A 15,869-nucleotide genomic window follows, 5' to 3' on the forward strand; every position below is an offset into this window, starting at 1 on the left:
TCAGGGCCTTGCTAAGTCGCTGAGGCTGGCCTCCAACTTGCGATCCTCCTGCCTTGGCCTCCCAAGCCACTGGGATGAGAGGTGTGCCCGGCCCCAAATTTGGATCTCGAATACTAGGAACCAGGATTCTTCTCATCCTATAAGTCTGAGCAAGAGAAGATTCAAGATGGTTCTAGAACATGCTGTCACTGCCAGAAAACAAGACACTGTTTCAGGGGTGTCAGAGGAGGGAAATATTTAAACAGACCACCACTGTCCAACAAGAGAACTTTGGCATTACCTAATAAAAAATACAGTGTAGTTGCCATTTTACAAGTTCATAAGCCAGAAGGCCATGAGTTCCTGGGCTGACCAGAAGAGAGAGTTAAAATTCATGGACAACTCACAATGTCAGTAAAGGGCGAATAAAGTAAAACAGCATACAGAACCAGAGTCACGACCGTGCGGGGAAGGCAGCAAGGGGGCGAGGTTCTAGAAAATTCCACTCTGGTCATGGGGTAAGCAGGCAGAAAGAAGCACTAACAGCTGATGAGCACGTGTGGTCAGACCAGATAACGGATGAACAAGAGGGCCTCTGGCTGCTTTCTCAGAACCAGTGATCAGAGAAACATGACCCAGCAGCCTTTTCCGCCAATGCGTGGAAGCGCCCGATGAGCCGGGCACAGTGGCCCAGTCCCAGCCACCCAGGAGGCTGGGGCAGGAGGACCCCTGGAGCCCAGGAGTTTGAGACCAGGCCGGCAACAGAGCCAGAACACACTCCCTGAAAGAAGCCACCTCTGGATGACCCCGAGCTCGTGCTGAGATTCAGTAGTAAGACACGGAGGAATTTCTAAAAATACTAAGAAACGAGGTCAGGACAAGGAGGCGGGTGCCGTCAGCAACTCTGAACCAGCGCTGCTGAGGCAGCTGCTGCCTCTTCTCTCTTTTCTCTCAAATTTGGTGATATTCCTGAAATATGAGAAATGCAAAACTAATAGAGAAATTAAGAAAATGACAGAAAACAGTGCCAAGAAGGATTCATTAGTAATGGTGCACGTGGTGGTCCTGGGTGTCTGTAGAGCATGGGTCCACATGAAAATCCTGGGAAACTCAAGTCCCTGATATAAAATGGCGCAGTATTTGCAAAGAACCTACAAATGTCCTCCCCTGTGCTTGAAATCCATAGGCTTCACATCATCTCCAGTCTGCTTATGATACCTGACAAAATGCCAATGCTGTTGGGCGCGGGGGCACATGCCTGTCATCCCAGCAGCTCGGGAGGCTGGGGCAGGAGGATTGCAAGGTGGAGGCCAGCCTCAGCAACTCAGAGAGACTCTGTCTCTAAATAAAATATAAAAAGGTCTGAGGACGTGGCTCAGGGGTTAAGCACCCCTGGGTTCAATCCCAATATTAAAAGGAAAAAAAAAAGCCAATGCTACATAAATAGCTGTTTTATCATATTGTTCAGATAATAAAGGAAAATATCTGTATGTGTTCAATGGACGCAACTAAAACAAACACTTCTGACCTGAGGTTGGTTGAATTGATAGATAAGGAACCCGTGGACACGGAGGGTCAACTGGATACACCTTCCTGTCCATCACATTTGGCTTTTTCTACCCAGTTTTAGCTTAAGGGAAGCAGGTCACAGTGGAGTCACTATAATTACTGTGTGCATCCTGAGAACATGACAGGAGTCAGACAGATCAGGTTTAGGGTTCTAATCAAATGTTTAGAAGAGTTTGGGAAAAATTAAAGCACCTTTCACTGTAAAAACTACCAAACACAAAAACGTTGTAAATGGGGAATTTGCAGGGCATGTAAAGTTTCTCACACTGTAAATACATGCGGTGTAGCCACTTTGAGGAAAACAGGCGCTCAAATATCTTTAAAAATGTTGTCTGTGCAGCAAATACATTACGGTATTGAATTAAGTGTCACAAAAAGTTCTGGTGGAGGGAAGGCCTCTCTGCGCAGGTACGCAGACCAGTCTTAAGGACAGGGATGAATGTATGAACGTGTGTGTTGGGTGGGGTCCTCCAGGCTCCCTCTGCTGGAGGGGCAGGGTAAGGCAGGTCCTGAGCAGTCGGGGAAGTGGACAGTCTGTTTTTGGGATTAGAAACTAGGAGTCCAACCCTAAGGTCTAGGGTACACACACACATGCCAGATTAAAAGCAAAAAGCAGAGAGTAGGAGAGAGGGAGAGAGGGAGAGAGCAATTCAACTACATCGGGGCCTGAATATTCTGTGGCACAAACACCTCCACACAAAATTTAAAATCAAGTGGGGCTGGGGATGTAGGCTAGGGGTAGAGCCCTTGCCTAGCATGCCTGAGGGCCTGGGCTCCTTCATCCCCAGCACTGAAAATCATAATAATAGTAATAATAATAATAAATTAATAATAAAATAAAAATAAAGCAAATCCAGAATACTGAGAATCAATACAATAAACAAGGAGGCCGTGGTTCTATCTCAGTGAGAGTGTGCTTTGCCCAGCACGTGCAAGGCCCGGGGCTCCATCCTCAGAAATGGAAAAAGAAAGAAAAATAATAAAAATAAAATAGATGAAGGATAACAGTGAAAAAAAGGAAGAACTCCTATAAGTCAACAAGGAACCCAGAAAACACTGGAGAAACTATGAAAGGACCAGGCGCTCGGCAGGAGAAACAGGAATGCACCCTACTCGGCCACCTGAGGGGAAATTTGCGGTGGGGAAATGCAAATGAGAACCGGCCATGCAGTCCCGCGTCTCACCACCGGAGGGCTCCAAAGCTGAGGTAGAGAGAAGGGCGGGCACGCTCACTATGGGGGTGCTGGGTCTGCCTCTGCCAAAGGTGACCTGGCTCTGCTGACCATGCGGGTGTCATCGTCCTCACACGACGTATGTGCATGGAGAGAGATCTGGCCAGCCTGTGTCAGGCTCAGTGCAGTGGTACCAAGCACGTTCTCACCTGGGACCTGTACTGAGTGCGAGACACTGTGGTCAACGACCAAGGGACCTCACATCCCTGTGGTTGGTGGCCAAAGGCCACCTCAGCTTCACTGATTGCTGGAGGTCACTGAACGTGGACCTCTAAGCACCCATCCAGCACCCACATACTAACACGTCCCTCTCTGGGGCCCCCCAAGTCCCAGCACCCCACACAGACTAGTGTTCACCCAAAGTCCAGGAGGCAGGGACGTGGCACCAGGGAGGCCCAGACTCTGCAACCCAAAACGGAGCACCACAGTCCCCCCTTAACCACAGTTTCATTTTTTGAGGTTTCCAGTACCTGTGACCAACTACAGTCTGAAAACACTCGGTGGACGGTTTCCAAAGGAAACAATTCCTAAGCTCTGCATCATGTTCCACTGTGAAGAGCACCGGCCACTTTCTCCCCGGCGGTTCTGTCCCACCTGGAACGTGGACCTGTTCTCTGTCCGGCGGTGCTGTCACGTTTCAGGCCTCTACTGGTGGAGGTGTCCCTCTGAGGGGGGACGACCGCAATGCACTTCCATCCCGGGGGACCTGGCCTGTCCCTGCCCCCAGTCCACACTCCGCCAAGCGCTGAGGCTTTGGGTCAGAGATTCTTAAGACACAGCAGCCTCCGAGTCACAGGGGGCCCACAAGCCCGGGGCTGGACATTTCTAACTGACCTCAGTCGTTGGAGACCCGCAGAGGCCCCGGGGTCTCTGAGGGAGTCGGTTCAGCTCCGGGTGGTGCGGGTGGGACGGGTGCATGGAGTCCACGCGGGACGGGCGGCTAAGCCTGCCAGGGGCTTGGCCGGGACTTCCAGCCGAGGCCCGGGAGGTGGCCCGGGGTCCCGGGGAGCTGAGGGAGGCTGCAGGGGAGTCTGCGCAAGGCGACGCCGCTGGGCACCCCAGCCCTGAAAATGGACCCACCACCGGGCAGGGCTGGAGCTGAGGGAAGCCAGCCGCAGGACGCCCCGAGGGCAGCCCGTCCCTCCCGGCTCCAGCCCGGGCCCCCAGGACCCCTCGGGGCCCTGGGCTGCAGTCCCAGGCCACCCCGGGCTGCCCCACTTTCCCTCTCCTCTAAGCCTGGACGCCCTGTCTGGCTCGGCGCCACGCTTACCAGGTCCTCTCAGCCGGCCGCCAGAAAGAAGCCACTCAGGGCGCGCCGGGCGCCTGGGAGGGACCTGCGGCTGGCAGGAAGCGGGAAGCGCGGGCCTTAGGAGCACAGCGGCCGCCTGTGGCCCTAGGGCTGGGGGCCTGGGGGCGGGCCTCGGGCGGGGCCCCGCGGTTGCCGGGCGGGAAGCACGCGAGGGGTCTCGGGGCGGGGCCTCGGGGGCGGGGCCTCGGGGGCGGGGCCTCGCGGTTCGGGCGGGAAGCTGGGAAGGGCTTGGGCCCTGGGGGCGGGGCCTCGGGAGCGGGGAACCCGGGAAGGGCCGGAGGCCTCGGGGGCGGAGCCAGGCGGTTGGCGGGCGGGAAGCATAGGAGGGGCGTGAGGCCTCGGGGGCGGAGCCGTGCGACTGGGCGGGGCTGGAAGCACAGGAGGGGCATGAGGCCTCGGGGCGGGGCCTCGGGGGCGGGTAGCATGGGAAGGGCGCGGGGCCTCCGGTCGGGAAGCATAGGAGGGGCGTCGGGCCTCGGGGTCGCGGCTCGGGGGCGGGAAGCACAGGAAGAGCTCTGAGCCTCGGGAGCGGAGCCGCGCGGCTAGGGGGCGGGAAGAAGGGAAGGGTTTGGGGCCTGGGGGCGGGGCCTCGGGGGCGGAGCCACGCGCCGGGGGCGGGAAGCAGGGAAGGGCGTGGGGCCTTGGGGGCGGAGCCTCGCGGCCGGGGGCGGGAAGCAGGGAAAGGCGTGGGGCCTGGGGGCGGGGCCTCGCGTTGGGGGCGGGAACCAAAGGGAGGGCTCTGGCTTGAGGGTTGAGGTCTTGGCCGTGGTCCTCACATCCTATAAACCAGCTTTCCTCAAGGTCCATATTCTGTCTTTTAAAAAATTTAAATTTTTTTCTTTCCGGGAGTAATTTTAATCGGGGGAAGAAAGGCCAGCGGGGGAGCTTAGAGAAGACACTGATTTTGCAGGATTGGAAAGGCAGCGTGCTACAGGTTGGGTGGAAGCTGTTCCCAGAGAAGCAGAGGCTGTGCCCAGCGTGGCCAGCAGCTTAGGAAGGACAGAGGGACCTTCAGGGAGGTATGGGACACAGAGGGGAAGAGCCAGGTGGGTGTGGGAGGCTGGAAGAGAGTGGGCCTGTGTGGGCAGCTGAGGCCACGGAAGTAGGTTGGGTTGTAGTGTTGGACACCTAGAGGACAGGGCGCAGAGGTGACAGCTGGGAGCTCCCACAGGGTCCTGGAAAGACACAGGCCCTGCAAGGGAGCATCCTGGGCCAAAGGGGAGCCAGGACAAGGATGCAGCAGGGCCCTGGGTCTGGCACTCATGATTGCCCTCGACGAGTGGGTGGGGAGAGGGTGTGGGTGACCTTGCTGACCACCTCCTTTTCCTTCTGTGTATGTCACGGGGACTCTCAGTCTCCTGAGGTCGACAGTATCACCCCAGGATTCAGGGTGACTACATGACTCCCACGGTCACCCAGGAGCCCACTGACTGCAGACTTGAATGCAGGCGGCCTCCTGCTGACATTTATTAGCCCTGCAGACCCCTCCTCTCCCGCCCAAGTGCCACCGATTGTTGAACAAGGGCCCCTCTGATTGTTCAGAGGTGTCCTGGTGCAGACGGCCTGTTCAGGCAGGAGGACTTGCAGCAGCTGCTCGAGGCGCGTAGCGCTGGGACGGGAAGGTGACCTGGTCTCCCCGGGGGAAGGCACGTCACCGCTGTGCGGCTGAGGCGGACTGTGAGGACAGGCTCATTCTTCTCGTGACGACTCTTCCTCAGTACTCAAAGGTCACTGTCTTGACCCGCAGGTACTCATTCAGGGCCGCCTCTCCTGCAAGACACCATGAGCTGCAGGGCCACATCATGCCACACGCTGTCCTGGGGGCTGCACACGTATCATGTCACATGGATCCTGCCATGTGGCGTGGCAGGGGGTGGTGAGGCTGGCTCCCTCCACCTGAAGATGAGAAGCTTACCCAGGTGATCCTTGGCAGAGAGTGGTGGGGCACAGAACCAACCTGGGGCAACTCTTCTAGAACCTTCCCTAGCTCCTGCTACCTTGTCATGACCCGGAGGGTCTATTACCAGGACATGCTGGTCCATCTCTTCTCCCTATTGCTGCCCCAGCTCAAGCCGTGAATGGGAAGAGGGATGGCGTGAGGGCCCCCTGGCGCCCTGCTTTGGTGCCACAGCTCACGAGGGCGTGGCTGCCCCATAGCTCCCCGCCAGCTACGGCTGGTCCAGGAGGGTTGCTTTCCCAGATGCCACCGCGGCTGCCTCCCCCTGCACATCTGGCCCATCTCAGGTAGGCTGTTTGCAGTGTTTGCAAGGCCTGTGGACTTGTCCCAGGAAGGTGCAGGGCCCCGCTGTCTGAACAGGCACCAGAGTGGGAAGGGAGCGCAGTGGTCTCAGGGGGAAGAGTCTGTGACAGATCCAGTCCCCAGGACCCGGCAGACATAGCCTTTCCTGGAGGGCGATGTGGATTCCCATTGGTGGACACCAGGCAGGTGGCCTGGGAGGAGGAGGAGCAGGAGGGGAGGCACGCAAGGGTGGAGAAGCAGGTGTGTCCAGCTGGCACAGGTGAGCCGTGCCCCATGGGTGCGGCAAGTGTGAAACAGTGACCCTCTTTTTTCTTTTTTTTTCTTTTTTCTTTTTGGTACCAGGGATTGAACTCAGGGGCCCCCGACCACTGAGCCACCTCCCCAGTCCTGTTTTGTATTTTATTTAGAGACAGGGTCTCACTGAGTTGCTGAGGGCCTCGCTTTTGCTGAGGCTGGCTTTGAACTGGAGATCCTCCTGCCTCAGCCTCCCGGGCCACAGGGATGAGAGGTGTGCGCCAGTGCGCCCAGCATAGTGACCCTCTTTGATTCGAGCCTGAGCTGACTCAAGTGCGAAGGAGGTCAAGGCGCCCTAGGAGCAGCAGCGACAGGACGGCCAGGCGGGACCTGTGCCTGGCCCACATGAGCCCATGGACACTGCCTGCCCTCCTAGGTAGGCATCATCTCTACCCTGGTCCTCCCAGCTCCCTCTCCAAGGACGAAGCCTGGTCTCTAACTGTGGCCCTTGTGACCCCCTGAGGCTGGCCCTGCCTCGCTGTCAGGCCTCTCTTCCCAGCCTCTTGGCCCACACCGACATCTCCGGCCTCTCTGGAGTTGTAAGGCCAGCGCTGGATCCTTCCGCTCTGAACATGCGCTCCTCGGTCTTACGGCCGACTTCTCCTCACCACCTAGGCCTCCGCAGAAAGGCCTCCTGCCCATGGCTAGAGTCCCCTTTCCCAGGGTGCATCTCCTGCCCCCTTCCCGCCTGCCACTCCTCCCTCCCAGGAAGAAGCATGACCTGACTGCCATCGTGCTGCGCCAAGGTCCCCCAGCACCTGGCCCGGGTCCTGGCCTCCCCCAGATGTTTGTTGAATGAATAACTGAAATCAACCCCACAAGCAGGGTTAGGTTACCCAGGTCTTTGCCAAAGCCAGACTGCTTGAAGCCTCCAAAGGGAGCGGCCACGTCAGTCTTGTTGTACGTGTTGACGAACACGGTCCCTGCCGCCAGCTTGTCGCTGACATACAGGGCCTTGTTGATGTCCCGGGTGAAGACGCCAGAGGCCAGGCCAAATTCCGTGGCGTTGGCCCGAGTCAGCACGGCGTCCATATCCCTATGGGAGAAAGCCAAGAACTCTGAGGGAGGCCCGGGGGCTCGGCCCGACGTGGGATGCCGATAAACAAGGTCCCCTTGGCCCCTGAAGGGGAGCCGAGTCCTGTGGCCCAGAACTTCAAAAGGAGAAAAAAGTACCCGGGTGAAAGAGAAACTGCAGGAGGCAGAGGGCGGAGTAGAAGAGAGAAACAGAGGAAAGCCTACTGTCCCAGCCACTGGAGAGGCTGAGAGGGGAGGCTCGCTGGAGCCCAGAGGCTTGAGACCAGCCTGGGCCACACAGTAAAGGAGAGAGGCAGACTCACACTTGACCACTAGGACTCCCGGGATTACAGGACACATGAGCCCACCCCATGCAGAAAGGCACATGCGGGCCCTTGGAGCTCCATCCCCAGCCCTTTTCCTATTTTATATAGAGACAGGGTCTCGCTGAGTTGCTGAGGGCCTCACTCAATTTCAGAGGCTGGCCTCCAACTCACGATCCTCCTGCCTCAGCCTCCCCAGCCAAGGCTGTCATGACAGGTATGCGCCACTGTACCCAGCCAGAAATGAAAGAAATTAGAGACTTGAAAAGTAGTTATGATATCTATTTGGCAGATGGTGGGAAGTCTCTTATTGTAATAAAATCTGCAGATGGTGACAATTTCAGTATTTTTCTTGACACCAGGTAGTAAAAGGTGAGACCACTTTGCAATTTTCTCAAAGGCGCTCTATGGACAGAGGCAAGCCTAAAAAGTGAGACCCAGAAAGAGAGAGTGTAGAAAATCAAGTGTGTTCAAAGAGTCGTCCCCCGCTGTCACCCCGTGGCGAGTAGTCTATTCCTTCCTTCTCTATTATTATTAATTTTGGGGGGGCAGTACTGGGGATTGAACCCAGAGCTGTGTGCATGCTAGGCACCTACACCCCTGTCCCCTTCTCTTTTTTTTCTTTTGAGACTGCGTTTCACTAAGGCAGGCCTGGATCTCGAGAGCCTCCTGCTTCAGCCTCCCAATTAGCATGGAGGGTGAGTCCTTTCCTTCAAAGGAGTTCGACTTTGCTGGCTGCTTAACCAATAGCGGTGGAAGGAAAGATCTGGAAGTTCTCGAGTCAGATCATAAGGATCCTGGCAGATGCCAGCTGGCATGTGTGGGAACCAGTGTCAGGTAGAGTCTTCAGGGAGGCCCTGAGCTGAGGTTAGCAAGGCCCTCGGGTCCTCCCGGCAGCCTGGGCGCGGTAACGAGCAGAGATGGTCCGCCCTCTGCAACCGCAACGCCACGGCAGATCCATGCACAGTAGAGACCCCCGCTGCTTTTCTGAGCCACTGGGTTTTGGGGTGGCCTCACCTAGGAACAGAGCCCTCAGGAAACAGACCCACAGAACACGGGGAGGGGCTGTGTTCTCCTCACGGTGGGACTTGAACCCTCCTGGTCCCTGGGGACCGGCGCCCTGGGTGGTTGGAGGGAACCCCCCCCCGGGCAGCCCAGGCTGTGTCCCCAGCGTCCTCCCCATCTGAGCTTCCTCTGGCCACCCACGAACCACCTGGCGAAGCTCACAGAGACACTCAGGAACGCACAGCCAAGGCTCAGTCCCGAGACGTGCCCCTACCCGTCGGCAAACCGGGAGATGATCATGACGGGCCCGAAGGATTCCTCCTTGGCTATGAACATGTGGTCCTCCACGTCCGTGAAGACAGTCGGCTCAAAGAAGAAGCCTGCAGGGGCGACAGAGGCCTGAGCCAGGCGTGGGGGGCTCCCTCCCCAGCGGCCCAGCCTCTCTACCCCAGCCAGGCAGGGACCATGCCGATGTCCCAGCCCAGGGACGCAAGGCCTGAGGGATGGGCGCCAACCTCTGCGGCTGGCTTTCCTGCCCCAGGCGGATCCTGGGGTCCTCGAAGTCTTTTGTGACAAATACCGCAATCGAGGTCACAGTTGGCAGGGGTGGTATCTAACAAAGCCGAGTCTTGAACCCAAGTGACCAAATCCAGGGCCAAAGCCCGTGACCAGGACCTGCATGTGACTTTGTCACAAGCTAGTCAAGTGTTCCCGTAGGCAATCTAATTGATCTTACGGGGTCACTGCCCTACATTTGGTTTGTCACTGACCAAAAGTCTGCTAGGTGGGATAGGACTATTTTTTTTCTTCTTTCTTTTTGGTCCTGGGGATTGAACCCAGGGGTGCTCAACCCCTGAGCCACCTCCCCAGTCCTTTTTTATATTTTATTTAGATACAGGGTCTTGCTGAGTTGCTCAGGGCCTCACTAAGTTGCTGAGGCTGGCCTCCAACTCACGATCCTCCTGCCTCAGCCTCCCGAGCTGCTGGCATGACAAGCGTGTGCCACCTCACCCGCTTCTAGTTACAGTATCGATGAACGCCAGCCCTGAAGTGTCCAGTTCTGATGTTCTCACCTTGCTAGTCCCGTACCTGAGTCTGCCAGATGACCACATAGCCAGGGCCCACCCCGGCCAAAGCACCAGCTGGACCTGAGGCTCAACTGTGCCGGTCGGTCCCTGGCCATCCACTATCCCAGTCAGAAATGGGAGGCCACGCCACCAGCTGGCTGCCTTGGTGACCCCGCCCACGGGAGCAGGGAGTGCCCGACTGACCTGGCCGGGGGACTTGGTTCCCACCGCAGACCAGCGTAGCCCCTTCGGCCACGCCCCGCCGGCAGTACTCCAGCAGCTTCTTGAGGTGGGCTTGGTGGTTCTGCGGCCCGTGGTTGGTGTCCCTGTCCAGGGGGTCCCCGATCTTCATCTTGCCCACCTCTTCCACCTGGGGGAAGGTCTCCGGTCAGCTCAGGCCCAGAGGCCTCTGCGGTTTCGGAGGAGGACTCAGAATTTTTTGCATTTGCTACTCAGCTCTAAGAGGGCCTTTCCATCCGGGTTCCACCCCAGACGTCGCCCGGGGGCAGGTCTGAGTCTCTGAGGAGCTGGGAAGTGCAGAGAGGCACGAGTAGGAGAGAGAGGGACGTGGCTCCTTCCCTTAGCTTCATGGACGGGAGGGGACCATTAGTTCAGGGGAATCCGGGATGCATAGGGACACCTCAGTCTCCCTGCAATCAGTGAGTCCAGGTGACAGAGTGGACCCAGACACTATGGTGTCCCCAGAAGCCCCCGTGGAGACGGTGCAGGAAGGTTCAGAGGGGACACGATCGGGTCCTGAGAGCCTCAACCCGGTCAGTGCCTGGCTCCCTGGGGGATCCGCTGGGGGCACCTGGAGGCAGGTGGTGTGGTGAGGAGGTGGCACTGGGGCCTGGCTCTGGGGACACATGTGCATCTGGGAGTGGAGTCTCTCTCTGCCTCCTGGTCCCCAGGGGAGCTGCTTCCCTGCACCACACTCTTCCTCCATGATGTTCAGCCTCCCCTCAGGCCCGAGGAATGGAGCCGGCCGTCTGTGGACTGAGCCCTCTGCCACCCTGAGCCCCAGATCCACTCTTCCTCCTCTGCAGTTGTGCAAGTCGGGTCTTTAGGTCACAGCAGCGAAATGCTGATTAAGACAGACGGTGAGTGGAGGGACCAGGACTGAGGTTTAAGTCCACCCACCCCTGCCCACACTTCTGTCTGCTTCACAATCCATCTTTCAAATCCCCTCTTCCAGGAAGCCCTGCCTGCTGCTTCAGCCATCATGAATTTACATCCAAAGCCCAGTGTGGTGGCGCACACTATAATCCCAGTGACTGTGGAGGCTGAGGCAGGAGGATTGAAAGGTGGAGGCCAGCCTCAGCCACTTAGTGAGACCCGAAGCAACTCAGCAAGACCCTGTCTCTAACTAAAATATAAAAAGGTCTGGGGATGTGGCTCAGTGGGTAAGCACCCCTGGGTTCAATGTCCAGTACCAAAGAAAAATGTTGAGTCTAGTCATTAGTTCTTAGAGAGGCTGGCCTGGTGTCCTCAGGGATGTGACAGAAGAGGTGAGGGAGTGAATCTGGAGCCTCCCAGGGATGTGGCGAGTCAGAGAATGATCCAGAATGGGGGACGAGGCACCCATTTCTGTTCCCCAGTGACCCAAACTGCTCCCCAGGGTCTCTGGATACCAAGAGCCCCCTTCTGGAGTCTCCCGGACGCCGTTCTCACTTCCTTCCTCACAGTTATGTTGGCCGTTGAACACAGGTTGTGACCCAAACTCGTGCAGGATTTTAATCCCCAAAGTGTCATCAGGTTAACGGTGTTAAGAGGGCGGAAACGTAGTCCAGCGAGGGTGTCAAGAGGCACCGCCTTTGGAAAGTGATCTGATTGGGTCATCAGGGTGCTCCTGACTGCATCCTGCTGCGTCTACAAGGAGGGGAGGGGACAGACCACACACTGGTGGAGACGTCCTTTGGCCATGCGGTGAGGCAGGTCAGGGGACACAGGTCAGAGTCCGTGCGATGCCGTTTGAAGCCTGAGCCTCCAGAGTGCGAGCTAAAATCAACCTCTTTTCTCTATGAAGTAGCCTACCTCAGGTATTTTGTTATAGTAACGGAAAAGTGTAAATAGGATTATGATTCTCTGGAGAAATTATCCCTGGGATTGTGGACCCTGAAGGAATCTTACAATTTCCTTAGAGATGTCAGATAGGGCCCTCAACACCAAAGCAGGGGTCACGGAGACCCCTGCTCTCCGTGATCAGTTTGTCTTAAGTTGTTGCTGGGTTTCTGTCCCAGTTCAGCTCTCCTGAGTTGGACTTGGCACAGTGACAGGTAGGACTCACTCAGCCAGCCTGGTCAACCCCTGGACACATTCTGATAGTGTCTCTCACAGAGGGGACCCCTCCTCTACTTCCTGACCCTTAGCCAGCAGAATTCTGTGGAGCCAATAGACACCGGAACTTCTGCTCGTTGCCTGAGTGAACGGCTGAGCACAAACCAAAGACTGAAGGACCGCAGGAGCAAAGACGAGCCATCTCCGCCAAGCCACCAGCTGCCCCGGAGCTGGTGCTTAAGTGAGTGTAGGTGAATCTACTCCCAGGATCAGGAGCTAAGTGAATCACGGTGATGCCCAGGTACTTAGTTATGAGGGTGTTTTGTTACACAGCAAAAGCTATCGTGGTCCTTCCTAGAAAGTCCTTTTCTTTCCTCAGGGCCTTTGGGATATTGATCTGTCATTCCTGATCTGGTACCAGATTGCAATAGTTTGGATTTGAAGCATCCTCCAAAGAGCCAGGGTGGTGCTGTCTGGAGGTGGTGGCCCTTGAAGAGGTGGAGCCGAGCGGAAAGCGAGGTGTCTTGGGAGTGTGTGCTCCAAGGGATGCACATGGGAACATGGCCTCTCCCTCTCCTTCTCTGCTGCTAAGCCATCGCGAGACGAACAGCTTTGCTCTGCCAGACTCGCTTCATCACGGTGTTCTGCCTTGCCTTACGACAGACCCCAAAGCGAGACTGGACCAACTGTGGACAGAAACCTCTGAGATGCTGAGCCAAAATAAATCTCTCCTCTTTTAGTTGCTTATCTCAGGCATTTTGTCACAGCAATGGTAACCTGACCAACACACTTCCTAACCGGTTTGTCTGTGGCTACACATGGAAGGTTTGGATGGCTATTCCAGATAATGTCCTACTACACTATCTGTTGGGATTCAGTTCTGCCTTCCAGAATCTTGAGGGAGGGCTCTTGGCCGCAGCTGAATCCACTAGAACTGCCATCCCTGGGTCAAGGATGGACAAGGGTCACTCATCCATTGCCGGTGGGGCTGAAAATTGGTGCAGCCCCTCTGGAAAGCAGTATGGAGTTCCCCAGAAAACTAGGAATGGACCCACCATTTGACCCAGTTATCCCACTCCTTGGCCTATACCCAAAGGACTTAAAATCAGCATACTATAGTCACAGGGCCACATTAATGTTTATGCAGCTCAACTCACAATAGCTAAGCTATGGAACCAACCTAGGTGTCCTTCAACAGATGAATGCATCAAGAAAATGTGGCACATATACACAATGGAATATTACTCAGCCATAAAAAAGAATGACTTTTTGGCATTTGCTGCTAAATGGATGGATCTGGAGACCATCATGCTAAGTGAAATAAGTCAGTCCCCAAAAAACCAAAGCTTGAATGTTTTTGCTGATGTGCCGATGCTAATTCACAATAAGGGGGTGGGGGCAATGGAAGAAGAGACGTTCACTGGATTAGACAAAGGGAAAGGAAGGGACGGGAGGGGGATGGGAATGGGAAGACAGTGGAATGAATGGGACAGAACTTTCCTGTGTTTGTCTATAAGATTACCCAAGTGAGTTCCACCATCATGTACGTCAAGTGTGGGGTCCTAATTAGAATAAGATAAAGCCCAGGCTTGTATAATTTTATCAAAATGGATTCTACCATCATGTATAACTAAGAAGAACCAATAATTAAAAAAACAGATGGACAGAGGCTTGGGTAGAGCCAACCTGCATCCTTCCCCATGACTTTCTCTCTCTCTCTCTCTCTCTCTCTCTCCCTCTCTCTCTCTCTCTCCCCTCTCCCCCCTCCTCTCTCTCTTTGCACCAAGATTGATCCCTGGGGTGCTTAACCACTGAGCCAAATCCTCAGCCCTTTTTATTTTCTGACAGGGTCTCACTAAGTTGCTTAGGGCCTTGCTAAGTTTCGGAGGCTGGCCTCTAACTCACGATCCTCCTGTCTCAGCCTCCCAAGCTGCTGGATTAGGGGACTTTTGTAACAGAGGTGTAGGGGATAGTTATTCCCTCTTTGGCTCCATATTATAGGACGGTCAAGCTGGACCTGCCGACCCCACACCGCCTACATTCTGAGGCTGTTAGGAAGGAACGCAGTCCACCCACAGAGAAACCAGGCGGAGAGACACCAAGCTCTTCTTCAGGGGGCTGTAGCTCAGCTGTCGAGCACATGCTTAGCCTGCCGGAGGCCCAAGGGCAAAAAGCACTCGAAAATAAAAACGTATTCCTAAAGGGTTCCAGAGGACCCACTGAGCCCGGAGGCCAGCCTCATCCTGCCCTCCGGGTTTGGTTTGGTGAGAAGATAAATCCCGCGGCAGATGCCAGTCGGCGCCGGCCAGTCCCCATGGCGGTTTGGGGACCGATGGAGTCGCACCCTCCAGTCTGTGCACAGCCGCCACCAGCACCTGCCTGACTCGGGGGCGGTCCGAAAGCCTGGCTGATGGACTCCAGGGCACCTGCGGGGGTACTTTGTGCTCCAGAGCCCGTGGACTTGACCTGAGGCTGTGACCTCGTTCTCTCCCCCATCCTCCCCGGGTGCCTTCCGCCTTCCAGGTGAACCCTGAGAAGTTCTGTCCTCAGCAAACCACAGGCACCTTATTATGGCCCCAGGCTACATTTCTAGGGAGCCCCCTGACATAGACCCCACTTCTTTTTATTATTATTTTTTTGGCACCGGGGATGGAAACCAGGGGTGCTTCACCACTGAGCCACCTCCCCAGCCCTTTTTAGATTTTATTTAGAGACAGGATCTCGCTGAGTTGCTTAGGGCCTCGCTGAGTTGCTGAGGCTGGCCTCCACCTTGTGATCCTCCTGCCTCAGCCTCCTGAGCCCCTGGGATGACAGGAGTGTATACCACAACCAGTTCCACTTCCTTTTTTTTTTAAAAAAAATATTTTGGTGTTACTAGGGATGGAACCAAGGGCCTTGCAGGTGCCCAGCGAGCCCCCTACCTCTGAGGACACCCCCACAGCCCACAGGCCTTCTTTGGTCATGTCAATTCCAGTCACGGAGGATCCCGTTTAGGGCTCAACCAATAAAACCCTGTGAAGCTTCGCTGCACCTCCCCTGCAGGTCCCCTGACCCGGGTGGGTGGCGATCTGCGACAGGGAGCCTGTCCCTGGCCTGGGCCGGAACTCACCACCTTCCTCACGAACTGGTCGTGGACGGAGTCCTCCACAAAGAGACGCCCGGCCGCGATGCAGTTCTCGCCTTTGTTGAAGAAGACCGAGCTCATCCCCTGCGGAGGGACGCAACGCCCGCTCGCAGGTGCCCAGGCTCCGCCCCGCCCCGGGAAGGGGAGGCGGGCCTGTGTCTGGCCAGCGCTGCGCTGGGCTCTCGGGAGGGCGCAGGCAGGCAGGTTCAGGTCCGGCGGCATCAGGGTGCACGCACGAGGGCCCGGAGGCCCCGGCAAGCTGCCTCAGGAGGGCAGCCTGCAGCGGGAGAGGAGGGTCAGGACGCTGCGAGTGGCGCCTTGGCCCAGAGGGACGGTCCCCCGAGTCCCAGCCCCGAGCGCAGCAGGCTCTTGCTTTTCTACGTAGGTGAGTTTGGGACCCTGTTGGCAGGGGGCTT

At 56.5% G+C, this 15,869-nt stretch overlaps 2 protein-coding genes across 8 annotated transcripts in view; both read right to left on the reverse strand.

The window, feature by feature from the left end:
- Slc41a3 (solute carrier family 41 member 3) overlaps positions 1 to 4,247 on the reverse strand; it is a 29,309-nt gene extending 25,062 nt beyond the window's left edge. The window contains exons 1-2 of one of the 6 annotated variants that reach the window (XM_047534535.1): positions 4,051 to 4,247; positions 3,615 to 3,844 (exon numbers count right to left, since the gene is read on the reverse strand). The gene's annotated coding sequence lies outside the window, so the exon portion shown is untranslated. Of the gene's footprint in view, positions 1 to 3,614; positions 4,029 to 4,050 lie in introns of those variants that run through there. The other 5 variants (XM_047534533.1, XM_047534536.1, XM_047534537.1 and 2 more) reach the window with 5 other exon arrangements.
- A 1,285-nt stretch (positions 4,248 to 5,532) lies between these two features.
- Aldh1l1 (aldehyde dehydrogenase 1 family member L1) overlaps positions 5,533 to 15,869 on the reverse strand; it is a 43,428-nt gene continuing 33,091 nt past the window's right edge. For both annotated transcript variants that reach the window (XM_047534530.1, XM_047534531.1), the window contains exons 19-23: positions 15,439 to 15,537; positions 10,257 to 10,422; positions 9,260 to 9,365; positions 7,480 to 7,679; positions 5,533 to 5,859 (exon numbers count right to left, since the gene is read on the reverse strand). In XM_047534530.1, coding sequence (XP_047390486.1) covers positions 5,804 to 5,859; positions 7,480 to 7,679; positions 9,260 to 9,365; positions 10,257 to 10,422; positions 15,439 to 15,537 — 627 coding nt within the window. In that variant the 3' untranslated portion in view covers positions 5,533 to 5,803. The remainder of the gene's footprint in view (positions 5,860 to 7,479; positions 7,680 to 9,259; positions 9,366 to 10,256; positions 10,423 to 15,438; positions 15,538 to 15,869) is intronic.

Source organism: Sciurus carolinensis, chromosome 19 (genome assembly GCF_902686445.1).
Source record: "Sciurus carolinensis chromosome 19, mSciCar1.2, whole genome shotgun sequence".
Lineage (NCBI taxonomy): Eukaryota > Metazoa > Chordata > Mammalia > Rodentia > Sciuridae > Sciurus > Sciurus carolinensis.